We start from the raw sequence: 27,350 nt of genomic DNA, 5'->3' as shown, positions 1-27,350 counted from the left end.
TGATCTACCACCTGAAATAAGGATAGAGCATGTTTTCACTTTATAAGGTTGCCTTGTGCCCTTTTTAAGTCAGTCCTTACTCAGTTCCCTCTACCCATAGTTAGCAACTATCTGAATTCCATTAGTTCTATTCTATTAGATGAGTTTTCTAGTGTGTGTGTGTTTCCACTCAACATAAAGTTTTGAGATTCTTCTATATTATTGCATATATTAGTTGTATGTTATTTTTTATTGCTGAGTCACATTTCATTATATGAACATACCAGCATATGTTACCTTACCTATTGTTGGATATTTTGGGTTTTGTCCAGTTTATGACTATTACCAATTGGGATGATATCAACATTCTTGTATACATCTTCAAATGGTATCAGGGTATCTTTGGGAGCGATATTATATTACTATTCAAACCCACAGTATTTCTAAAGTATTTCTGTGCCCAAAGACCTTTGATATAATTTACCTCTCTAGATGATAAAGATTTGCTACCAAGCTCTTTGGAATGAATTCTTCCCTTCTTGAATCCTGATACAAGATTGATTTGAATATGTAAAGAAAAGACCGTGGGACTCATAAAGGGTTGATTTAAACAAAAACTAACGATGTCAACTACAGATTGAAAATCTGAATCTGTTATACATAGAAAAATCTCCCATGTATGCACTAGATTAATGGAGGTACTTGGGGGAACTTAGGTCAAAATAAACTGACAAATTATGAAACATATATGATAATGATAATAAACAAGACATTTATTTTTCAAACTTATTTGGGGGAAAGGAGAAAAGTCAGTTTGCCCTACCCAATGATGGTCTTTCTGAAAGAGTCTCCATTCATTCCATAGCATTGGATAGGTTGCTTGATCTGAGTTTTTTTTTTTTTTTTTAACTTTTAATTCATAAAGAGAACTTCCTTTGAAGAGGGTGGTCAAAGGGTGAGTCTTTGTGAGCAGCTTCGCTGGTGCACAGCCAGACTCCCTCTCTGAGTGAAGCTTTTCCCACACTGGCCACACAGATAGGGTGTCTCTCCTGTGTGGATTTTGCCATGCAGGATACAATTGCCCCTGGTGTGGAAACTCTTCCTGCACTGGGTGCAGGCATAGGGTTTCAGGCCTGTGTGGACTCTGATGTGAACAATTAAGCTTCCTTTCTGACTGAAGGCTTTTCCACACTGATCACATCTATAGGGCTTTTCTCCACTGTGCACTCTTCTATGAACAGCAAGGTTACTTTGATTCCTGAAGCTTCTCTGACAAATAGCACACTCATAGGGTTTCTGTCCAGTATGAAGTCTTTCATGAACAGCCAGACTACCTCGTTGACTAAAGCTTTTCCCACACTCCTTGCACTGATAGGGCTTCTCTCCTGTGTGTATTCGCTGATGTGTAACAAGATTGCCTTTGGCCCTAAAGCTTTTTCCACAATGGGTACACTCAAAGGGCTTTTGACCAGTGTGGATTCTCTCATGCAAGGTTAGACTGCCTTTTTGCCTGAAGGATTTTCCACATTCCTGACACTCATAGACCCTCTGTCTCACTCCAGGTGAATCTTCCTGTAGTGTCTTAGAATCTGGGGATTTTTGTTCCAGCTTCTCTCTTCTGAAAGAATTCTGGAAATCCCAGCTTGAGGATCCTGTGGCCTCAGAGTGATCATATTTGTGGTGGGCTTCTGTCATCACATCTGGTAAAATGAGAGGGAAGTCATGTAAGATGCACCAATATGCTGAGTGAGAAGAATAGGGAAAAAAGAAACAATGCTTTGAATGCTTATTATGTGCCAGACATTACACTGTGAACTTTGCATAGATAATTTAATCATGAAAACCCTATGAAACCTTATCCTACAGATAAGGAAATGAGAGCACAGGGAGGTTGTCACAGATCTTGCAGTTAGCTAAGTGTAGAGTTGGGATTCAAACACAGGCATGCTCCACAGAAGTATACTGTCTCTAAATTTAGTTTAATTTAGCCTCCCAAAGAACCTGTAAGGTAGACGTGATTATCTCCTTTTTATAGACAAGAATATAGGCTCAGAAAATGAAGAAAACTATATAAGATCAAATAGAGTCCCATAACCAAGTTTTCTCTGACTGCAAGATGGGTATGGATCCAGATTGTGCAGGACCTAAAACTTTAAGGTTCTGGAGGCACTCCATTAAGAAAAAGTATAATATAAAAGTAGGTAGAGAGTTCTGAGAGACCAATACGTGAGAAATCATCTCTGTACCAATCTATTTTTCTGACAGTGGAGTAAGCTCCAGGACATCAGAAAATATGTACCAGAATCTCTGGAACATTACATCTACTATCTCTAGTCCCAGTAACCCTGCAAGGTAGAGTTTACTGTCCCTTTTTACAGATGAAGAGCCTGGAGCTCAAGGAAGTTAAACAATTTGCCTGATACCACAGATCAAGCTAGGACAAGTATAGAATCTGATCCAAGGAACTTTCCCCTTTAATATTCATGCTATTTCAGTCTACTAAGCTATGGTGGAACTGAAATCAATTTTGGTTTGGAAGTTATTCTCAGACACTTCCTATGCACGCTGACAGTGTTTTCCATAGTGCCCATAGTGTTTTCCATAGCATCTGAGCCTGCTACTGCACTTTAATTATGGGTCCATTAATCACTATTAACAGTTTTCTTGGAGTCATCCTAGGAAAATTTTCTCTTGCCTTACTCTTATTCAACGATTGTGCTCTGATGTTAAGCTACTCGTTCATTTTCTCAGAGACTACCTCAAAACTACTCCATATCAAGATCATTCCCTTGCTCTGTTTCTAATGCTATTTCTAATTCTAGCTTGCAAACTTTCCCTGTAACCCCCAGGAAGGGTGAACTCCTCCAAAGGAATGTCTCCTCTGCTTCCTCAGCCTACATCAGTGCTTGAGTACAGGGATACTAAATATTGTGATTTAAGGGCATCTCAGTGATCAACCGACTCACTCACTGAAAAATGCTACATTCTGCGCATATCTTCCATGACAATCCAGCAGGGTAGCTGTTGGAAATCCAAACATGTCCACGCCTGCTGTATGACTTTAATTACCACCTCTTCATATGATCCTTCCATGGGCTATTCTTGAACACCTGAGGAGGAAAAAAAAAACAAACAAAAAACATAAAAAGAAAAACAGGAAAAGGCAAGAGAATTGATAAGTGAGAAGGATAAATTTGGGGTTTGAGTAAATGGAAGAAATCTGGATTGCCTGATGTAATCTTAGCCACCTATAATGTAACCCAAAGTTGGTCTAAAGGTACCATGACCACATATAAATGAGTCAAGATGGAAACATGAGGTGGGAAGCACAGAACACATATATCTCTTCCTGCCAATCCCAAGATAATGGTCACTCCTGTTTGTACTTTAGCTATGGCATGTGATTGGGATCTCCCGCTTCCTTCCCCCACCTAACCACCTGCTCTTTTATACTTCAAGCCTCCAAAGGAATTCAGAATTAAAAAAAAAAACAACATTTCAGCCGTCATGATTCATTCTATGATGAAAATGGCTCCAGGTCTCCCCTCCAGTTCCCCCCAGGTTATAAGGACAAGAGATCTCATGTCTACCTTTTAACAATATTTAGGAGGGTCCAGATCCAGAACCACCCCTCTCCTATTCTTCAGGATATGAGAATACCAATTCTAAGTGTAAGTACTTGCCAATTCTAGGAAAAGAAAGACCTTCTTCAGACTCCCAAAACCAAGCCCAAGGCCCTCCAACTAGGATAAGTAACCTGTCCAAAGTCATACAGTCAGTAAGGAGTCCAGGGTGGGCAAAGGATCAAATTCAAGACTTTTGAGAGTCTATGCCCTTAAACTAGACAATTAAGAGCTGGTGAGAATTTTTATAAACTGGAACAGAATGTAACAATGCTTGATAGGACTTTACCACTCTTCGAGATCGTAGGAATCCTCTTGTTCCACACTCTTTCTCCCCTCCCTCTCCCCATTTTTGAGTATTTTCTTCTTACTTTAGGATCCTAATTACTAAATTCGTACACTTTATGCAGTGGTTCAGTGCATAATCTTTATTCCCCTCCAATATGTTTCATCAAAATGCAGGCCTCCTGTTTTAATGAAATAGCGGTGTGATGCTACAGTGGTTTTGTTAACCTGAACATCTGGTCTTGACAACTGTACGTTCTGCCACATTTGTTCTGACTGGAGAGGCATTTTAAACTTGTATTTGGAGCTGTCACCTCCAATCTGGAGTAGAGGCTACAAAGGAATCCTCTATGATATCCTTATCTATGATATCCTCTGATACTGCCAGGATGCTACAGGAAGTTCATTTGTTCAAGGTGCTACTGCTTAACAACTGCACATCCATCAGGAGTCCCTGGAAAGTGCACGAAACCTAAACCCTGCCTAAGGTCAGACTCTGTCTCTGGGGAATCCAGCAAATAGTTTGGTCAGAACAAGTGGGTAGAATTTACAACTCTGCTTCTCTGCATGCTATGAGATCTTCCAACAAGTAACAACTCAGCTGCATCTCAGAACTGCCTTGGTTAATAAATGGGGATTGTTTTATTTTTCTCCTTAGGTCACAAATCTGAGGAAATAATTTCCTGAAAAATTTGAAGTGGCTTTATTAATAGAAAATTGCTTTTCCTATCAAAGGCTATTTATCCTTTGGAAAAACTCAGAATAAGGCCAGGAGATAACTTGGTTTCTTGCCTTGAATCTCCCCTACCCCTATACAGCCTTGGGCAAGTAACCAAACAGCCCTGGCTCTATTTCCTCTCTAACTAAATAGGTTAACAATACTGTCATATCAGGTAGCTCTCAGGGGAATAAAAACCAAATGTGAAGAATCTCTGATGGCACCTACAGACTGAAAGCCTAAAGTGGAGAGCCCTCAAAGGGGGTAAGCTTTGCTGTCTTTGGAACCTCTTGGGCCATAGTCTCAGGTTTAGGAGATGAGGGTGGGGGTGATTATTTTCTTTACACATCTGAATCCATTTTGTTCTTCCTCCCATTCTCCACCTTAACAAGGCTGTCCTCTCTCCCATTCCCCCTCCCTAGACAGAGCAGCCCCCAGCCCCAACGTTTTGTGAAATCCTCTCTGCAGGCCCCAGGCACACCTGCCTGTGGCCTCCCCCTCCCGCTTCTCCAGGGTGCGGGGCCTTCACACATGCTCTGTCCTGCGGAGCGGTGTACCCTGCTCCCCCGGGTACACTCTCCCCTCCCGCCGCAGGCGCCCCCGGGCCCGCCCTGCGTGCTGGACCTCAGCATCCCGCTCTCCAGTCCGGCTGGACCCTTCTCTGCGGGCCGCACGCCTCTCCCCTCGCGGGTGGCCTCCCTCGGGGATCAGGCCGGCCAGGCCTGCTCTAGGGCAGCGGGGGCCGAAGAGGGCCCGGGGGCGGCGGCCTGCCCACGCGGCCCCGCCTAGCCGGGCTCACTGACCCGGCCGGCGGCCTCACTCACCGCAGCGGCGCGCGCCCGCAGACAGACAAAGGCCGGCGCCGAGCCCACAGCAGCGCCGGCGCGAGCGGACCGAACTACAACTCCCAAGAGGCTGCGCGAGAGCCCGCCCGCCGGGTCCTGGGCCTTGGCTGGCCTGGCTTCTTGGAGCACTGTGGGAAACGTAGTTCCGTGGCGCGCCCTGCTACTCGGACTCTGAGGGTCCCGACCGGGCGGGGCTCTTGGTCGGATCCCCTTTGTGCTGTAGGGGGAGGCGTTCTGTCCACCGTCGTAGTCCGGGGAGTGAGGGAGCCATGCAGCCGCTCAGATTAGGCCTGGAATAACCGCGTAGTAAAGCCGACCGGTGGGCCAGGAAACCCGGAATCCAGGGTTCTTGAGGATTTCATGGAAGGAAACAAAATCTTGCGGGAGAAAAGCCTTGGGTGCATTGGGGTTATGTGTTGAGCTGCTGCTTGAGCAAAGACTGGTCTGTAGTTCAGGCTCTGAAGCTAGGAGCAAATCTGTCCAGTAGAGCCTGTGGGTTAGTAATTTGACATAGCTGGAGACTTTAAAGGGTCTGAGAGGAGGATACTTTCGTCTGGTGTAGAGCTATTCCTTTCAGATCTTTTTAGCAAGATACTTGTCTTCAATTTGCAAGTGGGTGGCTCCACCACTGACTATCTGTGAGATAAAGGTTCTCTGAAAGTGCCCCAAGCCTCCCTCAAACACACTTTTTTATAGGATCTTGCCCTCTTCCCAAGAGGGAATTTGGATAGGCAAGAATGGCTTTAAAATTCCTGATGACTCAGGTTGCTGTTGCCTGGGACTCCTCTTTAGAATCACCTTTGCTCTTCTTTTTCCTGGAACTCTCTTGCTCATTGTACTTTTCTCTTCAGGCTCCCTGCTCCGGAGCTTCCACTAGCGGACTGGTTTGGCCTCTTGAAAGGAGGGCTTCTTAAAGCAAACTTTCTATTGCTATGTCCTTGTCCTTTACCCCATAGCCACCAGTTAAGCAAAACAAAACAGAAAAATTAATTTCACAGAGTATACAAAGTGTAAGTAATAAGTTGGTTCTTAAATGTTAGTCATTACTATTACTAATAAAATATCATTACTCAAGTTCAATTGAATCTATGTGCTGAGCCCATTTTAAGTGCCAGGTACTGTGCTGAGTGATGGGGACATAAATGTGAACAAGGCACACTCCCTTCTCTTGGGAGGGGAGCTGAAAGTCTAGCTGAGAAACAAACACACCACTTTTCTTAAAATCTGTGCCAGTGGCTTCTCCACAGAGAGGTCCATGAGTGTGCAGTGGAAACTGCTCTGATGCCCCCCATCGCCACCGACAAAAGCCCCTCAGCACCAATGCAGATCTCCCTGTGGTGCATCCTTCTGTCATTCATTCCAGAGTCAGGGAGAGAAAGGGGTAGGTCACCAGGGGATGGGGCACAATCACTGTTCCGTTTTTCTTTCCTTGCTGAACAGCCAGATACTTTTACTTTTTCAAAGCTCAGGAAGCACACAGCAAAGGCCAGTCCCAGTGTTTGCTGTATGTCCCAGTGTTTGCTGCTTTCTTCTCTCCTGAGCTGTGTCAATAGGGCTGTGTTTATCACCTGCCAAACTCCAGGAGTCATTTCTTCTGCTGATAAACAGCACCAGGCACCTAGAAGTCACTCTGGGTATATTGGTTCTGTTGAGGTCAGGATCAGTTGTGGGCATTAGGACAAGTTTCAGATCCCATCATGAAAGCAGATGACAAAGCTTCAGTGGGAAAAGGTAGCTGTAAAAGGGGACTTGTAGGGGTGCCTGGGTGGCTCAGTGGGTTAAAGCCTCTGCCTTCGGCTCAGGTCATGATCTCAGGGTCCTGGGATTGAGTCCCGCATTGGGCTCCCGCATTGGGCATTCAATATGCCCACCCCTAACACATGGGGGAGAAAGCAGTTAGGACTGGAGTTGATGAGACCTAATGCTCACTAGACAGATGCTTAGCAGTCTTCACCGAGATCCTAAATGGGGCCCAGTCTTCAAACACAACCAGCAACTTAAGGCCCCCACTCAACAGGAGGTGGAGGAGGGAATAGGGTGATGGTGTCAGTAGTGTAGATTTGAAAAATTGCCAAAGAACTATTCCTCCACTTTGCATGTATTTCAAAACATTAGGCAAGGATAGATAATTCAATAAATGGTATTATGACAAAAGGCTAACCATTTGGGAATGAAATAAAGTTAAAGGTTTACCTTACTATAGCCAAGATAGCCTCCAGATGGATTAAATGTAAAATGTAATACCCAGGTCCACAAAAGGCCCAGAAGAATGTATGGCTTAATACTTTTATAATTTTGGCATAGGACAGGCTTTCCTAACCATGGTAACAAAGGTAGAAACAATAAAGAATAAGATTGCTGGATTTGACAGCATTAAAATCCAACACTTCTGTGTGTCAACACCATTTATGAAGTTAACATATGAAAAGCTGGGAAAATATTAATAACTGTCATATTTAAAGATAACATACAAAAACATTTCAAAAGAAATTTGGCAAAGGACAGCAACTCAAAAAAGAAAATACTTAGGTTTGCTATTACTCTTTTTAAAATGCCAGGTGACAGAGGAAGTTTTTTTTTCTCCTGACCGTTGAATGGCAAAAATTGTGGAAGGGACTAGGGTAATGGACATTTTCATCCATGTGTAAATTGAGACAGTCATTCTGACTAGACATTTGGTGATATCTATCAAAAAGTCCTAAAAATATACATAATATGTCTAGAGTATTTTCCCCAGGAAAAAAAATTAGATAATTGTATCCTATAAGTGGAATGAAAGCTGCAGCATCTAAATTTCTAAAGTGAATTATTGACTTAGAAAGAAATTCTCGTTTCTTTGAAGGGAGTTGCTGCCCCAGAAGTTTCCATGAGATGGCATGATGCTCAAGGAAAGCTCTACTCCTTCACTTGCTGCCATAGTTCTGAACAGTCTTTGGGTCTAGAGTGGTAAAATCTGCCCTCCTGGAAGGGTTTATCAGAATAATTTCCATTATGTTTCAAGTCTGTGTTCATTCTAGTCCCTGTCAGAAATGCAGTGCCTTTAGTCATTTTAAACAACTGTGTTTTATGTCTTCATACCATTATTCTGTACATTCACTGAACTAACCGGCCTTCCCAGCCCTCCAAAGCCATCTCTTTATGTCCATCTTGGATGCCAGTGCTTGGCAGAAAGCTGACTGTCTCTCAGGCCTTTATGCCCAGTGGCCAGACTTGAGGAGATGGATCTACCAGAAAGAAAGGGATCTCTGTGTTAGAACAATTCTTTGGAAAGGTTGAATTCTCAGTTAGAGCCATCCACAGGTCTCCTGACTTGCTAGCTAGTTCTCAGGGCTGGAAGTCATCCTGGCCTCTCCTTGGACAAGCCATTCCTGTTCTCTGCAGCTGCTTCTATCCCTTTGAGCAAACATGTCTTGTGTTTATTCTCCCTATTCCTACGTTCGACTAATGATTTGGCATTAATGATGCCTACTGTGTGCATCTTAGCTTTTGTAACTTAACTCTATTCAAATCTAAATCATTCATCCTTGTGGAGACTATTTGTACAGGATTCAGACAGATTTTTATTCTTGCCCTTTATTTCTCCCATGTAACTTGTTACACCTTTCTTCATGCAGTTTTTTGATGGAGTTGCTTATAAAGCAGAAGATGGGAGGAGAAGTTTGGGGTGGGGATTGATGCCCCACACTTAGTATATATTTGCATCTATTTCTAGCACTAAGGGCCAGGCAGGCTGTCCTTCCCTGCGTAGGCTCCAGTGCCCAGAGCTGATTATTCTGTTTGGTAGCACTTCGTGGGGCTGCTTTTAGGGATCCCTTTAGGATACATTTATGGTGCTGCTTGGCCCAGAAAGAGGAGGTGCCCTTTGTTGCGTGGGTGAGTATAGTCCTTTCATAATGACCCTCTAAGGAGATGTCAAGGGGGAGCATGAAGTTCTATGTTTCTGTCAGCCGACTTCGTAGGAATCCCCCCCGCCCACCGCCAAACAGCCAGACAATGAAGAGGCATGAATGGGATTGCAGGTGAGAGCTAGAAGTTGTTCCTGTTCAGATTATCTGTTGGATGTTACTTCCTGCTATACCCAAGACTCAGCTACAGCCCTGGGAGCCAGGGTTCTTCACTGAGGACCCATAGATGTGTGCCACGTGGGTCTGTGGACTTGCAAAATGGCATAAGTGAACTTTTGGAGCAGATTGTACTTAATTTTCATTGAAGAGTTGGTTGACCTCCAAAAAGATTAAATTGATTATTTTAGAGAATCCTTGAATAAATAGAGATATATCATTTTCAACTTTTTCTTTTAACTTTTCCTTTTTTTTTTTTTTAATTTTTATTTATTTATCAGAGAGAGAGAGGGGAAGAGAGCGAGCACAGGCAGGCAGAGAGGCAGGCAGAGGCAGAGGGAGAAGCAGGCTCCCTGCTGAGCAAAGAGCCCGATGTGGTACTCGATCCCAGTACACTAGGATCATGACCTGAGCTGAAGGCAGCTGCCTCACCAACTGAGCCACCCAGGTGTCCCTTAACTTTTCCTTTTTTAAGTAGGCTACATGCCCATTGTGGAGCCCAATCTGGGCCTGAACTCACAATCCTGAGATCAAGACCTGAGCTGAGATCAAGAGTCAGACACTTTTTTTTTAAAAAAGATTTTATTTATTTATTTGACAGTGAGAGAGAGAGAGAGAGAGCGAGCACAAAAAGAGGGAGCGGCAGGTGGAAGGAGAGGGAGAAGCAGGCTCCCTGCCAAGCAGGGAACTTGATGCGGGACTTCATCCCAGGACCCTGGGATCATGACCTGAGCTGAAAGCAGATGCTTAACTTTTTTTTTTTTTAAGATTTTATTTATTTATTTGACAATGAGAGAGAGCGAGAGAGACAGGAGGAGAAGAGTTGGACACAACCTACTGAGCCACCCAGGCACCCTGAACTTTCTTTCTTTCTTTCTTTTTTTAAAAGATTTTATTTATTTATTTCTCAGAGTGAGCACAGGCAGAGCACAGGCGGAAAGAGTGTTAGGCAGAGGCAGAGGGAGAAGCAGGCTCCCTGCTGAGCAAGGAGCCCGACGTGACTGGATTCCAGGACGCTGGGATCATGACCTGAGCAGAAGGCAGCCACTTAACCAACTGAGCCACTCAGGTGTCCCTGAACTTTCATTTTGAAATAATTTCGGACTTACAGAAAAGTTGCAAGAACAATACAGGAGTTTTCACATTCATCTTTCCCCCAGCTTTTCCTAACAGTAACAACTGAGAGAATTACAACAACAATGAAAACCAGGAAATTAACATTCATACAATACCCAAAAGTGATACTAAAGAGTAAATGACTAACCTTACTGAAATTTCACCAGTTTTAACCCTTATGTTCATTTTCTGTTCCTAGGTCCAGTCTAGGGTCCCATACTGCATTTAGTTGTTGTGTCTCGTTAATTTCCTCATATTTTTGGCACTTCCCTATTTTAAAGAAGAAAATAAAATCTGTTGGTAGTGATGACATTAAAATGCAAGATAAATGTAAGGACATACATATGATTTGCCTCCCTGTCTTCTTTTTTCCCTTCTTACTCATTTTTTTTCCCCAAGCGAAACTTAAAAATTAGTTTTATTTTTATTTGCTAACAGAAATAATTTATTTATTTTAAAATTAGTAAAAAAAGGCAACTGATGATTTTAATTAATTCATTTAGAGTGTGAGTAGGGGGTTGAAGTGAGAGGGAGAGAGAATTTTATGCTTGATAAGAGTGTTTTCATCAGTCTGGAGGCTTTCGGTTACACTGGATAGTCTAAAAATGTGATTTACAGTATGGGCTGCCACACTAAATAAGTAGTCTTAGGATAGAGCCTGGACACTCCAGGTAGTTAACAGTATGACAGATGGTGGAAGCTTTGGGTCACCTGGGCAGATTATCATGTCTATGTGATGGACCCCAAATAAACACTCTGGACATCAAGGCTTAAGTGAATTTACTTGGCTGGCAATACTTTGGACATTTTGTCACATTAATGCTGGGAAAGCAGTGGTATCCTGACTCCTTGGGGAGAGGACAACTGAGAACTGGACTCTGCCCTATGCATTTCTCTCCTTGGCTGATTTTATTTTGTTTTTAAGATTTTATTTGTTTATTTGACAAAGAGAGAGAGAGAGATCACAAGCAGGCAGAGAGAGAGGGGGAAGCCTGCAATGACATTTAGAGCTGAATCTGAAACTTTGCACTTAAAGATAAAAATAATTCTTCTCCCAAGACAAATGAGGGTTTGTTACTGGTAAATTGTCATTTTATATTTAGCAGGTCCATGTCAACTGAAGTTCCTTTCCTCATTTCAACACATTTCATTTGTAAGAATACAATAGAAGAGAGCGGGTCACTTTCAGACCTGAAGTTATCTTACTTGCACTGAGGATTTATAACAGATATTAGAGTTCTTCTATATAGGGTGGAGATTAAACCCAACATAGAACCACTGTCTTTTTTTTTTTTAAAGATTTTATTTATTTGAGAGCGAGAGTGCTCCATTGGGGGAAGGGGTAGAGGGAGAGGGACAAGTAGACTCCCTGCTGAGCAGAGAACCTCCACATCTGGATCCCAAGACCCTGAGATCATGACCTGAGTTGAAGTCAGATGCTTAACTGACTGAACCACTCAGGTGCCCCCAGAACCACTGCCTTGAAAGACCCTGATCACAACTTGTGGCAGCCTTTATTGGTAGGTCACACATGTATCTGTCTAGATCCCAGAGTTTTAAAAAAATGTCTTAATGTTTCATCAAGATCTAAGTTCTTCAGGCCTAAAGAACAGCTTTATAGACTTTTAAAAAAAATTTTTTTTAAAGAAACTTTGACCTTAGTCCTAAATTCATTTATGTAATTCCAGTGGAGGTGGTGGTGGTGGTGTGTGGTTTGGTAATGGGAGTATCTTTCCAAATGTTCAAATCTGACAAAATTGCTATGAGTCAAGTGCATCTTTTCATTATAGAAACCAGGCACACTCAAGTGCAGAGTATTTTTCAGATGCTCAGCTTGCTTTAATGGTTGTTCAGTTTCTGAAAACAGAAGTCCCAGTTTTACTTAAAAAGAGAAAAGATGAATTGTAGGGTGAATGCTAAATTTATGCTTTGCATTATCAAAGACTGCTATTTTTAGAGCAGTGTGGAAATGAACTCTAATTGAGAAAATGGTTTATGCCATAGCATTTGGGAACATTTTTCATTTAAAAATTTTAAGTATGTGGCACAATATGCCAGTGGGTGCATATGAACACAACATTGTGTTTTTGTCCTTTTTTATTTCTGAAATCCTTTCAACTATTTAAAAATTTCAACCATTCAAGGGGTACCTGGATGGCTCAGTGGGTTAAGCCTCTGCCTTCTGCTTGGGTCATGATCTCAAGGTTCTGGGATGGAGCCCCACATCGGGCTCTCTGCTCAGCAGGGAGCCTGCTCCCCCCCACCCCACGCCTCTGCCTATTTGTGATCTCTCTCTCTGTCAAATAAATAAATAAAATCTTCAAAAAAAATTTCAACCTTTCAAAAGTAGTGTAGTCTATTGGCATTTCAAATGTTCATAAACTTATTTTGCTTTGAGTATAGTTGACATACAGTATCACATTACTTTCAGGTGTACAACATAATGATTCAGCAACTCTATTATGCCATGCTCACCACAAGTGTAGCTACCACTGTCACCACACAATACAGTACCATCAGCTGTATTTCCTGTGCTGTACCTTTTATTCCCATAAGTTATCCATTCTATAACTGAAAGCTTGTGTCTCCAACTCCCCTATACCCATTTTCCCCATATCCATTTTTCCCTCTCCTTTGCCAGCCATCAGTTTATTCTTTATATTTATAGATATGATTCTATTTTTTGTTTGTTTATTCATTTTGTTTTTTAGGTTTCACATATAAGTGAAACCATATTCTCTTTCTGACTTATTTTACTTAGCATAATACCCTCTAGTTCCATCCAAGTTACTGCAAATGATAGAGTTCATCCTTTTTTGGTGGTTGAGTAATGTTCCATTGTATAGTATATAACTGTTGGTCAACATTTATGACTTTTCCAATATTTGACTCTGAACTTGACAACTTGCTAACTTGAATACCTTTAAAATAAAATTTATTGCACAAGGAGTTGAAATAAGGTGTTTTTAACTCATAAAACAAGCTGCTGGAAAATATTTCCCTATATTTTTCTGAATAACATTTTCAGAAATGCCTTCAGGGACAAAATTTTAAAATATTTAACTGGAAAATATTTAACATTTAAAAGAGCTTACTAACAAAATAAGAGATGTAATTTTTTTTCTGTAATATTTCTACAATTCTAGGAGAAGTTGCTATAGTTTTGGGACCTTGTTTTTGTTCACATGCCTTGCTTGAGGTCTTAATGGGAAGGTGTTCTCATGGCACAGACTCCAAAAATAGTTGCGAAGCAGCACTGTAATGCAATTACTCTCAAATATGTCCAGTTGGCATAGCCTCTGGTGCTCCTTGTGGGACTTTATGAAATACCACTCTGATCAGATGCTTAAATACTACTCTGAGGAGATGCTGTCAGTGCCCCTCTTATCTCCTGAGTTCTTCTTAAGCTTCAGTGGACAAGTTCCCATATGTGGAAGTCTCCTTACCTCAAGAATCTGAGTTCTTTGCCTGAGGACTTTCTTTGGCCGTTGGAAATTGCCTGGCTCTTTGAGTGTGGCAGGCCTCAAGTGATGGGAATTTAGTGCTTTCAGGAATCACCTTCAACCAATGAGGAATAGAAGTTCATGGAGAAATATCCCAGCCTGCTCCCTTCTCAGCTAGGCAATTCTGGAGTATGTTCTGTATTTTTTCAGAGGGCCCCAGCAGACTTGTACCCCATTTGCCCACAGTGGTACCCCACTCTTTCATGTATCCTTGATTAATTTTCCTTCCTTTCCTGGCTCATGTTCCCACTACCTGTGTTTCTCAAATTACTTGTCCCTACGACTTTGTCTCAGGTCTACTTTCTGGGGAATCCAATGGGAGACACCATATGAACTATGTAACACAACAGAACCATCAGTCCTATTGGGAAGTAAAAAGCTCTTGGTGGGCCTCAATATGAACTGAAGTCTGGGGCACCTGTGTGGCTCAGTTGGTTAAGCCTCTGACTCTTCATTTCAGCTCAGATCTTGATCTCAGGGTTGTGAGATCAAGCCTTACATCCAGAGAACCTGCTTAAGATTCTCTCTTTCTTTCTGCCCCCACCCCCTGCACATGCATTCTCTCTCTCAATAAACAAACAAACAAACAAAAAACACAAAAAACCCCCTCAAACAAATAAAAATCTACTTGAAGGAATTGGAGATTAAAGAAGTTCACCAAGCCCCAGTAGGTAAGGGTATATTATTAACAAAGCTGGTGGATCAAGAGAAATGGATGTAAAATCAACAACAACACACACATATTGGGAGAGAAGATAGTATCATTTTATTTATTTTAAAATATTAAAAAAAATTCAATTTAAAAATTAAAAAATTTTAAATGTAAAAACTTAAATTTTATTTTTTATTTTTTAAAGATTTTTATTTTATTTATTTGACAGACAGAGATCACAAGTAGGAAGAGAGGCAGGCAGAGAGAGAGGAAGGGAAGCAGGCTCCCTGCTGAGCAGAGAGCCCAATACGGGGCTCGATTCCAGGACCCTGAGATCATGACCCGAGCCGAAGGCAGAGGCTCAACCCACTGAGCCACCTAGGCAACCCAATTTTATTTTTTAAATTACCATATAATGTATTATTTGTTTCAGGGATACAGGTCTGTGATCCATCAGTCTTACACAATTCACAGCACTCACACTAGCACCCCAGCGTCCATCAAGCAGCCACCCCATCCCTCCCACCCCCTCCACTCTGGCAACCCTCAGTTTGTTTCCTGAGATTAAGAGTCTCTTATGGTTTGTCTCCCTCTGGTTTTGTCTTCATTTTTCCCTCCCTTCCCCTATGATCCTGTCTTGTTTTTCAAATTCCTCATATGAGTGAGATCATATGATAATTGTCTTTCTCTGATTGATTTATTTTGCTTAGCACAACACCCTCTAGTTTCATCCACGTTGTTGCAAATGGCAAGATTTCATTTTTGAATGCTGCATAATATTCATATATATATATGTATATATATATATTGCATCTTCTTTATCCATTCATCTATTGATGGACATCTAGGCTCTTTCCATAGTTTGGCCATTGTGGACATTGCTGCTATAAACACTGGGGTGCAGGTGCCCCTTCAGATCACTACTTCTGTATCTTTGGGGTAAATACCCAGTGGTGAAATTGCTGGTTCACTGGATAGCTCTATAAAAAACTTAAATTTTAAATTCCCCAGTTAACATACAGTATTATATTTGTTTCAGGTATACAGTACCATACAGTACTTGGAGCTCACTATGAGAACTGCACTCCTTAATCCCCATCACCGATTTCACCCATCTCCTGACCCACCTCCAAAATAGTATTATTTTATTTATTTTTAATTTTTTTATTTTTTAAAGATTTTATTTCTTTATTTAACAGAGAGAGATCATAAGTTGGCAGAGAGGCAGGCAGAGGGAGAGGGGAAGCAGGCTCCTTGCTAAGCAGAGATCCCGATGCGGGGCTCGATTCCAGGACCCGGGGATGATGACCTGAGCCAAAGGCAAAGGCTTCAACCCACTGAGCCACCCAGGTTTCTCCCCACTCCCCCCCCCTTTTTTTTTTTAAAGATTTAGATATAGTATTATTTTAAACCAGCATTTAAGATCACAGACTAAATAGTGAAAGCATAGGAAGGAATGGGAAAGTGTATTGAGAGAAGCCAAAAATCATTAATGTCTCCTGCTTACAAAAGGCAAACAGCGTTTTCTGTGTTTATTGCTGTTTTAAGATAGTTTAAATGAGACCAATACAGTTTGCTGTTACAGGATAACAGCCATGGGATCCAAACTGGGCTGCTTTTCTGCTTCACCTTAGTAAAGGATGGAAGCAAACAGGAATATGTTCACTCATCTAAAGACAAGAAATAGACAAGTCTAAAAAATTGGGCTTGGATTGGGAATGTTCACCATATGCACCCTCCGATCACAGAGAGGCTCTGTGTCTGTCTCACCTCCCATATTCCATCAAACTTGGTCCTCCCAGTTTTACCTCTGTTTATCGGATCTGCCACCTTTACTCTTGCTTGTCCACCACTCCACAATGTGTAGCCTGGATTTTTTTTACCCCCTGGATTTCCAGGATATGTTCCTAAATGTTGATTTGCCTAAAAATCACAATTCACCGTGCGTGTTAGGTCCCCAATAAATCCTAAGCCATAGAGTACACAAAAGCTCTCAAGAATGGAGCTGGGGGAGCGCCTGGGCGGCTCAGTGGGTTAAGGCCTCTGCCTTCGGCTCAGGTCATGATCCCAGAGTCCTGGGATCGAGCCCCATCTCAGACTCTCTGCTCGGCAGGGAGCCTGCTTCCACCTCTCTCTCTGCCTGTCTCTGCCTACTTGTGATCTCTCTCTCTCTGTCAAATAAATAAAATAAAAAATATTAAAAAAAAAAAAAAGAATGGAGCTGGGAACAGCCCTGAGTCTAATGCTCTCAGAAACAGATGTGTTTCTGTAGACATTTTATGTAGTTACATATAATTTGATCCTCACAGCAATCCTATGTACCAGGCAGTGGCATTCCCTCTACCTTAGAGAGGTGTCTGTTATGCATCCAGGGTCTCTTTAGCGGTAAGTAGCCATTTTGGGATCCTGCCCTGTTCTCATTCTTATTGCTTCTTCCAGCTCACTGTCTTGCCTGGACAGGATGTGCACTGCACTGCACCTGAAAAAAAAAGAACCCAGAGCAGCTTTAGCAGATATGAACACAGCACCGACATTAATATTAATATTAAAAAGCATTGTTTAGTCACAGAAGTTGGCTATAAATATGTAGCATTTAACAAAAAATATGATTATATTAAAGACAATGTTTTAAAAAGCTAATGAACTTTGTTACTTTTTAACATAAAGATATACCATTTAGAGTTAAGGAGTATTTGACAAAATATGCTATTTAGAAACTTGATTTTGGGGGGTGCCTGGCTGGCTCAGATGGTTAAGCATCTGCTTTCAGCTCAGGTCGTGATCTCCAGGTCCTGGGTTCAAGTCCCATCTCAGGCTCCCAGATCAGTGAGGAGTCTTCTGTGTCTTCCTCTCCCTTTGCCTCTCCCCACCCTCTGTCTCTCTCAAATGAATATTTGATAATTACCAGTATCAGTTAATATTAAGTCAAGCTGACAAGATGTAGGTATATATTACAAAATAACAAAATAGAATTAATTGATAGAATCTGAGCATTAGAAACTTTCCAGTGTCTGAAACTTCTACAAAGTAGTGTAATTCATTACAACATGAAGACATCCAATACATTACAAAAGATAAAAATCTAACAGGCTATATAGTATTCCCACAATATAGCAAAACTAGTAACCAATGTTTCAATAGGAATTACAAAATTATGCCATTTAAAATGTGCTCAGTTCCTCTCAAACAATAATCAGCTACAGTGGGAAATTAAAGAATATAGTGACATGCTGTGCATTGAATAATAACATTACATATAAGAATGTAATTTTTCTCAAAACAATATTCAAGAGAAAATTAATATACAGTGTTTTTATCATCACTAAAGGAAAAAAGCAAAAGAAAGCATTCAATATGCATTTCTTCAAAAGAGATGAAAAAGTATAAGACAAAAATAATATCAATAAAAGGAAAAAACAAATTAGAAAATAAAAACTGAAAACTTTGAACCTCAAAAAGAACTCACTAAAAAATCTGATCAAGAAAAACAATCAATATGTACAAACAATACTATAATAAAGAAAGAATGGGGCACCTGGGCAGCCCAGTCCATTAAGCATCTGACTCTTGATCTCAGCTCAGATCCTGATCTTAGGGCTGTGAGTTTGAGCCCTGCATTGGAGCCTACTTAAAAAAAAAAAAAGTAGTAGATACAATTAATTATTAAATTATTAAAAATATAATTTATTTTGTAGAGATGGCAAAAGTATAATTTATATTATAAAATTATAAGCAAATATTGTTAATGGTAATAACTTAAGTACAAAATTTGACATTTTGGTGTTTTTGGTCTCCCTCATGACCACAAGAGGGCAGAGTAGTTTTCAATTCTTTTTCCCTCTTGTCTGGGAAGTCCTGGAGGAGTTCTGAGCTTTCTATTTTGTTGACAGACCCCAAGGAGCAAGACTGCTTAGTGTTTGGAAGGGATCAAGAAGATTCTGGTTTGCTCACCCTCCATTGGAGGGAATATCAAAATGAGAATCCTAGGGTCCTGGTGGGGAAAGAAGAAAACATGGAATTTATAGCATGAATTGGTAACTTGGTATAGTTTCCAATTTCTGAACAGGAAATAGATGCTAGGTCAGACTGTTGTTAAGGTCCAGTTGAAGAACCAGAGAGGGAGGGATTTTGGTTCTATTCTGTGTGTTGAAAGGGCCTCAGAAACCCAGAGGGGCATAATTAACTGGCTCCGATCATGTCTATGCCTCTTGAGGACAAACAATCCTTCTAGAGTAGCAGTGCCAAATTAGAAAAGAGGTTCATTGAAGTTCCTTTCCAGCTTAAGGGTTTTTATCATTAAATAACTTCCAAGGACCATCTTTGGTCCAATGATGGGAAGTATACAAATATGAAATATACAAATATGAAAATCACATCCCTGGCATGGATCCGCCATTCTGCAACTTTGGGCAGACCATTTTAAGTTCCTCACGTAATGACAACAACCTTGCCTGTGTCACGGAGCTGTGAAGGTTAATTCTGGTAGTTACAATTCACTTTGTGAGAAACATAAAGCTTGTTGTGAACCTAGGGGTTTCATGTTATCCAGTGGTCCTGGAACTCTTAGACATCCCACAGCACTTTGTCGCTATGTATTTTATGATCTTTGCTTAGGAAGGTGCAAAGATCATAACTTCTGTGAACCCCCTTCACTCCTGGGTTGTGTCATATGTGTAGCTTGTAGTCAGTGACTATTTAGTAAGTGAATAAATATTTGTTCAATAATTCCAAAGATGCTTCCTGTCTTTATTCTAACACCCGGTATTGCCAAAGCATACAGATTAGAAACTGTCGTTAGTCTCTGACATTGTTGTATATGTAGAAAATTCTATGGAATCTAAAAATAAAGCTACTAGAGTAATACTTGAATTTGGTAAGGTTACAGGACACAGAGTCAATAAATAGTTCATTGTATTTGTACATAATGGCAACAAATAAGCAGAAAATGAATTAAAATTATTTTTATTTTTTATTTTTATTTATTTATTTTTTAAAAGATTTTATTTATTTATTTGACAGAGAGGGATCACAGGTAGGCAGAGAGAGAGAGGGAGAGAGAGAGAGAGAGAGAGAGAGAAGCAGGCTCCCTGCTGAGCAGAGAGCCCGATGTGGGACTCGATCCCAGGACCCTGAGATCATGACCTGAGCTGAAGGCAGCGGCTTAACCCACTGAGCCACCCAGGCGCCCTAAAATTTTTTTTTAAACAATAGCATTGAAACATCAAATATCTAGGAAGAAATCTAACAAAATACATACAAAATCTCAATACTAAAGTTACAAAATATGGCTAAGAAAAATGAAGGCAGACCTAAACAGTCAGGGGAGCCATGCTAAAGAGCTTGCCCTTCGCTGTGAAGCCAAGGAGGTGGGGCTGCCAGCCCCTGCCATCCAGCCCCTCCATCCAGCCCCAGGTTTGCCCCGTGACCACGAGACTCCCGAGGCTCCCAGTTCCTTCCTTGCCTCCTTTTAGCTCTCTCGGCCACTCCTCAGGCTGCACTTTCAGGTCTTTGCTGTCCTCTTTTCACCAGCAGCCCTTTCGTGTTCTGCTTCCAGCAGACAGTAGTATATCCTGTTCTGTTTCAGAGGGAGTGAGAACCATCAGGCCTGAGCCCTCTGTGCCGCTGCCGCCAGACCAGGCATCACGTGGGGTACCTGCTGCCTCCTTGGAAGCAGAAGGGGTGCTCTTTTTGCCCAAGGTCAAGGACACTAACCTGCATGTTGTCTTAGGGGAATTTACTCTTTCAGGTATCCTCTCTTATTTCCAAATAGTCTTCCAAAAAGTAAAGATGTTTTTAGGATTATAAGAATGATACAACTTGTAATATAAGAATATGAAAAAATATAAAGAGGAACAATTTTTTTAAAAAGATTTTATTTATTTATTTGACAGAGAGAGATCACAAGTAGACAGAGAGGCAGGCAGAGAGAGAGAGGGAAGCAGGCTCCCTCCGGAGCAGAGAGCCTGATTGGGAGCTCAATCCCAGGACCCTGAGATCATGACCTGAACCGACGGCAGTGGCTTAACCCACTGAGCCACCCAGGCGCCCTAAAGAGGAACAATTTGATGCTAATTCTACCAAACAGAAAAATCATCTTGAATATTTCTACTTTTTGGATCATTTTAAAGGCTCAGTGGGTTGAAGCCTCTGCCTTCGGCTCAGGTCATGATCCCAGGGTCCTGGGATTGAGCTCCCAATCAGGCTCTCTGCTCAGGAGGGAGCCTGCTTCCCCCTCTCTCTCTGCCTCCCTCTCTGCCTACTTGTGATCTCTCTCTCTGTCAAATAAATAAATAAAATCTTAAAAAAAAAAAAAAGGCACAAGGTGGTCATACTAGTAAATAAAAATTGTCCCCTCAGTTAAATGGCTATTATTAACTATAACCATTCCCACTTTATTGGACATTTAGGAGGTTTCAAATGTGATACTTAATGTTGGGTAGCTTTCTAAAGGTTTGTTTGTATTTTTCTGATTATGACAATTTAACACTACTCTCTCTGTGTGGCTTCCGCGGCTGCCCCTCTCCCTCAGGAGACACTGTTGCCTAATGAGAGAGATTTGGGGTCCTCTTTGTAAGCCGGGTCCAGTGACTTCCGGGGCTCAGAAGCATTTCATTCAGGGATCCCCTTTCCTGCCATGGAAGGTGCTTCTTCAGATGCACCAGCAGATGGCAGAGGGGACAGCCACGAGGGCCTGCAGTGGCAGCAAACTGCATGTCCTCCCACGGAGACACGTATCATCTCCGTGAGCCTCCCCGTGGCCCAGGCTTGGCACCCACAGTCAGCGGGCTGGTCTGGGCAGGCCCGTTTGGGGATCCCGGGGCAGTTCGCTGGACCCAAGTCTGTCTGGATGCAGCGAAATCCTAGAATACAGGACGGCGCTACTTAGAAAGCCACCTAGGAAGTGTTTTGTGAAGATAGACGAATTAGAGGGGAAGCGCAGATGTCTGGACGTCTCTGGGCGCACGCTGTGGGGGGCCCCCACAGCCCTGGGCTTGTCGTGTTGGTGCTGGGCGTTTCCAGCAGGGGGCAGTGCAGGCACGCTTAGGAACTTACCTCGACTGCGCTGAACTTTTCCTTGCAAAATCGTGGAAAAGCTTGGAGCGGCTTGATCTCTGTTTTATGGTCTGAAGTTTATTGACTTTCACTCCACACGAATCATTCCAGCCCGAGGGACTCTTTTAAAAGCAGCAGCAGCAGCATAGATTACAATCACGTGGATTCGATGGAACTTGTTTTCTCTCCTTTGCTTTGGACATCTGTCAGGGTGGTGTGACAACCCCACAACCAGAGGGGATAGGCTTTCAGGGAAGGGCAGGGGTGGTGGATTCTGCCTGGTGCAGCCTCTCAGTGGGGACTTATGCAGGGTGCTGGTTAAGCAGACTTGCAGATGGCTGGAAATGCCTTTGTTGTGGTCCAAAGTCAAAGTCAGACTCTGTTGTAAAAGAAATGTCATTGCCATTATTTCCTGTGATTCCAGCCTAGTTTCTTTCTTTTTTATGCCTGATACAGATGAATCAACCACTTCCTGCTTAGCTCCGCCAACTTAGTGATTGCTCAGTCATTGTAGATTTAAAACATACCAGTTCCCTCTCGCATATCCTTGGACTGATTGTACCTGGGGAGCACAATCACCCCCCTAGTACCACAGGGTGGGCAGCCTCTTCCAAGGCCTTGGGGCCTTCTGGGCCTCTTGTCTGTGGGGTTTCTGTTGATCCCTACCTATTTCCAATTTATGTTTTATGTCCTGTTGGGCCACCACAGAAGGGCTAGGCAGGGCTCTGGAAAGATGTCTGTGGTTCCTTGGCTCCCTGGGACAGAGAGATCGGCTGAGAGCATAGCAGAATCTCCCCTGGGCCTCAGTGGAGGCTGTCCAAGTGAATTCTTTGATACAATTTCCCACATTCCAGTTTGAAGACTCTGAGTAGATCCACCTAGGTTACCTGACTTCCAAGTCCCACTTGGTCCCCTGTGAATTTAGGGATGGTCTCTCATGCCTTTCAGGTGGGTCAGGTATGGCTATCATGGGTTCTTTGGTGCCTAGACATACCCAGACCCACTGCTCCCCTGAGGCTGGGTGACACAGGCTTGTCTTAGAGGCCTGCTGCTGCTTTCCTCTGGTTTCACTTCTGGATCCAACTCTCAGACTTCAAGCATGGTTTACTGTGTGTCTATCACCCACCTGCCCTCTAGTCTGTCCACAGAGGGAAGGGAAGAGAATGTGGCCTTGGCTCTGGGCCTGAGCCTCATGCTTCCTCTCTCATCAGTTCCTCCCACTACCCAGCCTGGAGGGTGCACACACACTCACATGTGCAACACACACAGACCCACAGATGCAGACACACACATACACACACTGCATACTCTGGCACACACAGACCCACAGACACATATAATAGGTTATAGTTAAAGAAGACATATCCTTTGCTTCTCATGCTGGATACATGGGTGCATTGTAGGTGAGGTTGGTTGTGGTGGGGGATAACAAACCTTCATCTTTCTGCTTCATGCCTTTCAAATCTTTGGTTTCATACCTGGATGGTCCCTTTACAGTAAGAGGCTAAGTTTGTATTGTCTTTACTTTTTGATTCCACAGTTGACTGTCTTTCCCCAAAGCACTGGGTGAGTCTATGTCTGCCTATCTGGGGAAGAAAAGCCTCGTGGGCCACAAGGAGCACTTCTGTCCAAGCATCATCATCATTCATACCTGCACTCCATCCTCTGTGCCTCATGGAGGATTGTCAGGTCAAGGTCCCAAGGCTCAACCTTGAGTGGAGGGGGTTTCCCTTAAAGAGAATGGGCTTTTATTGTCAGTCATCCTGGGAGGTAGTGGATTCTAGGGCAGGACATGGGACTTGGGGGAAGTTGGGGTCTCTGAGAAGATCCAGGTATCCTCGGTGTCTGAATTCTGAACACATTGAGAAATTTCCCAGAAGAGTAGCAAACAGAGGCCAAAGCATGGCCTTGCTAGTTCTGGTGGGTGGTCTCCTCTCACCACATAGAGGGTCTTGAGTGAGGTAGACAGTGTCCATTAGAGGCCAGATATGGGATTACTTCTAAGTTATTCTCTGTTATACTTCCTTGGTTTATTCTAAGTTCTTCAAATTCTCCAAAAATTTGAAGCTTATAAGCTGGGCTCAGATTATGGAGGGATCTTGGGACTGGAGAGGAATTTGTGTGATGAGTGGTACAGGTCACAGTGCCCAGTCCCTGTAGACAGAGTCATGGAAACCAAGGACAACTGTGCCCTGTGGACTTGACTTGTGGTAGCTGCTGGTGGTGATGCATGGTGAGAAAGGGAGCAATGAGAGATGAAGGGAGGAGAAGAGGGTGGGTCCAGCTCTTGAGTATCCTGAGATAACTGTAGAAGACACTGGCTGATGAGCCCATGGGCTGCTTCCCTAATTCAGGTCAGAGTGCCATTGGACATGGTCTATGTTCTGCATACTATGCATGTTATGCTCAGTGCCCTTCTGGGCTCTAAGGAGGCAGTCTCTACAGCATGCCAAGCCCAGTGAAACCCCGTGTATCCAAACAGAAGCTCCAACATGGAAGTTGAGTCATAGTATGTGAATGATGAGATGGAAAGTGGTTTTAAAGCTGGTCAAGGGCCTTGTCAGTTCATAGTAGACATGGGGTTTGGTAAACTGTAATACTCAGCCCTTCCCATGCAGCATTCCCTTCCTGGGGTCCTGGAGAGCACTAGAGGGGCTCCCTGGCCCCCTTGCACTGCCCCCCTGCCTTGCACCCACAAAGGACCCATTGTCTTCACACAGGCTTCCTCGGTGCTTAGCTGCCCCTCTGCAGCTGTCACAACAAGGGGATCTGCTGCCTCTTCCTCAGACAGTTTTGTTACCAGATCTGGGTCTGATGTTTGCACTTTATGCTTGCTCCCCACCCCAGGCCTGACATGGGGCTCTCTGCATCCCAGGCCCCCCGGGTTCCATCTGACGTGCTCCTTGGGTTTCCTGAGCCTTTGCTGTGCCCGCACCTGTTTTGCTGTGGGAACTTTTGACCTGGATTCTCTCCCTGCCTGACAGTGCTGGAAATGTTGAGTCTTGGGGGCAGAGTGAAACAGATCACCCCCTGTTTCTTTTTTCCCTGCTCCCCTAGAGTAAATAGCAAAGGTTTTGGTTTTAAATTAGAGATGGTGGACCTTATAGTCTTTGCAAATATGCCTTGGTCTCAGGCTCTGACCCTTTTCCTTTTTCATTTGGACACCTGGGGATTTGTTGCTAGTCCTGAAAGTCTGTAGTCATGTTATCTCCTATCTTGCAGTGTTTCCTGGTTTTTTGATTACACTTTATATAAGTAGAACCAGACATTTTCCATTTACTTCCTGTTCTCACTCCAGCCTTTTGGTCACAGGATTATACATTCTAATTCTAATGCTGTGCAAAGGGTGTACATACCTCTGTCATATGACCTCTGTGAGGTAGCATCATTAGTAGTGTTATTCTCATTGAAAGGATGAAGAAACCAAGGAAGGAGGAGGCAGGTATTTACTCAAGGTCACAGAGGTAGTAGAAAAGCTTAGCCTTACTCAGGTTCTCCTGGACCTCAGCTCAGAGTCCTTTCAGAATTAATAGAACTTCAGTGCTGTGTGGACTGCTGCCGGTTAGAAATGTGCTCAAATCATCAGGTGCGAATGGTCTATTTTCTTCTCAGTCTCTCCAGAGTCCAAGGCAAGTTTGTGGGACTCCCATTTACCTAAGAAAGGCTTTCCATTTGCAGAATACCTTCAGTATAGGGCAGAGTTCCTGTCTAACCCTGCAGAGATTGCATAAGAACAGCAGTGAGATCTCTTACTTCCCTTCTCCTTTCTGCCTCCCTTCCCACAGGTTCTAGAAAGTTGTGGAAGGGAGATCTTTTTGTCATTTCCATGATACCTTCTGGAAATGCTGTGAGTTAGTTGCTTACCCTTCTGTATTTCCAGAACTCAGGGACACTGTTTAAATTGAGCAAAAGATTCTTGCAGAACTCCAAGGGAGTGCTACTCAAATTCATCATTGGTATGAATCTGTTTATTATTATAAGAATTTCCCAGTAGGTGGCAGGGAAGTGTTGTGAAGAGCGGCAGCCTTGTTCTAATTCATGTGGCATCTCTGTGAGTGAGCAGTGGGCCCACACTCGGCACTGCTGACTGTTATAGCCCTCATGACTAAGCCAGGGCCATGGCAGAAAGATGACCACAGTGAGCATGACCTCCAAGATCTGAGCGCAGCCTGGCTGCAGCCAAGGGGGGCAGTGCAGGCCGTTGGAGTGCTGGACAGTGAGAACTTGCCTTGACACTGCTATGGTGGCCCATGAGGGCCCTTCTGAGACACATGGTTTAGCTCAGGGGTCCTCAGACTATGGCTGGCAAACCCGATTGAGCCACTGCCTGTTTTTTTTTTGTTTGTTTTTTTTTAAGATTTTATTTATTTATTTGACAGACAGAGATCATAAGTAGGCAGAGAGGCAGGCAGAGAGAGAGAGAGAGAGAGAGAAGGAGGAAGCAGGCTCCCCACTGAGCAGAGTCCGATGCGGGGCTTGATCCCAGGACCCTGGGATCATGACCTGAGCCAAATGCAGAGGCTTTACCCACTGAGCCACCCAGGCGCCCCAGCCACTGCCTGTTTTTTTTTTTTTTTTTTTGGCCAGTAAAGTAAGAATGGTTTTTACATTTTTAAATGGTTGAAAAAGAAAAAAATAGTTCCCCATTTCACATGGGGCTACAAAGCTTAAAATATTTACTATCTGACCTCTTATAGAACAATGTTGTCAACTCCTGGATCAGTCCTCTGGGACTTCCATTGGCTCCAAAGGATCATGATTTTTGGGTAAGCGTACATTAGCAGAAGGTGAGCTTGGGGCAAGATGGTATAGCCCAGGGGGCTGCTGATACACGGTGGGGTCCTTGAGAACCCTGAGAGGTGGTGGTTATGGCTCTCCTATTCCATGTCATATCCAGAGGGTGCAGTGCCTTGGGGGAGCCATCTCCCCTCAGCCCCAGGCCTGGCTTCAGCAACTGCAGCCTTAACTGCTAGGATGTATTTTGGCTTCAGTATCCCCTGTCTGTCTATGCACCAACTATGACTCCTGGACCCAACAGAATGCTTCCAGCTTTTCAAACTCCTTTGGTAACAATTTCTAGCAATGTGTAAGGGAAATCCTTTATGAGCTTTAGGATAACAGGATAATGTTCTTAGACAAGAGGCTGTTCTACTTGAAAACCTGAACATGTAACCTCTTGTCCAGCAGTCCTGGGTTCTCTCCAACAGACCAGTTCAACAGAAGTAATGTCCATAGCCTAATGGTTGACTCATTTTGTTCAAAAAGGTGATGTTTATGATATCTGATCAAATATCCATCATCTGTCAGGAAGTCTGGCTGTCTCTACCTTCAAAGGATGTTCAAGTTTCTGTTTTACAAAATGAAGAGTGATGGGACAGATGGTGGTGATGGCTGTACAACAATGTGGATATATTTAACATCATTGAACCATACACATAAAAGTAGTTAAGATAAATTTTATGTTATGCCATTTTGCCACAAAAAAGGGAAAAATGGAAAAAAAAAAGATGTCTGG

At 42.9% G+C, this 27,350-nt stretch overlaps 1 protein-coding gene across 4 annotated transcripts; it reads right to left on the bottom strand.

Moving 5' to 3' along the window:
* Positions 1-728: 728 nt before the first annotated feature.
* Positions 729-5,535, bottom strand: ZNF32 (zinc finger protein 32). 4 transcript variants are annotated; one of them, XM_082721811.1, is made up of 3 exons: positions 5,430-5,535; positions 2,950-3,089; positions 729-1,721 (listed from the first exon to the last, which is right to left on the bottom strand). In XM_082721811.1, exons 2-3 carry the CDS (start codon positions 3,017-3,019, stop codon positions 928-930), a joined length of 864 nt encoding a protein of 287 aa, XP_082577937.1. In that variant the 5' UTR covers positions 3,020-3,089; positions 5,430-5,535; the 3' UTR covers positions 729-927. The 4 variants fall into 4 exon arrangements, with proteins under 4 accessions (XP_082577937.1, XP_082577939.1, XP_082577940.1 ...); XM_082721813.1 differs by having other exon boundaries at positions 729-1,679; XM_082721814.1 differs by having other exon boundaries at positions 729-1,679; positions 5,230-5,470.
* Positions 5,536-27,350: the final 21,815 nt, after the last annotated feature.

This window comes from Mustela nivalis, assembly GCF_964662115.1.
Source record: "Mustela nivalis genome assembly, chromosome: 2".
NCBI classification, from domain to species: Eukaryota; Metazoa; Chordata; class Mammalia; order Carnivora; family Mustelidae; genus Mustela; species Mustela nivalis.
This window is presented reverse-complemented; position numbering and strand designations above follow the sequence as displayed.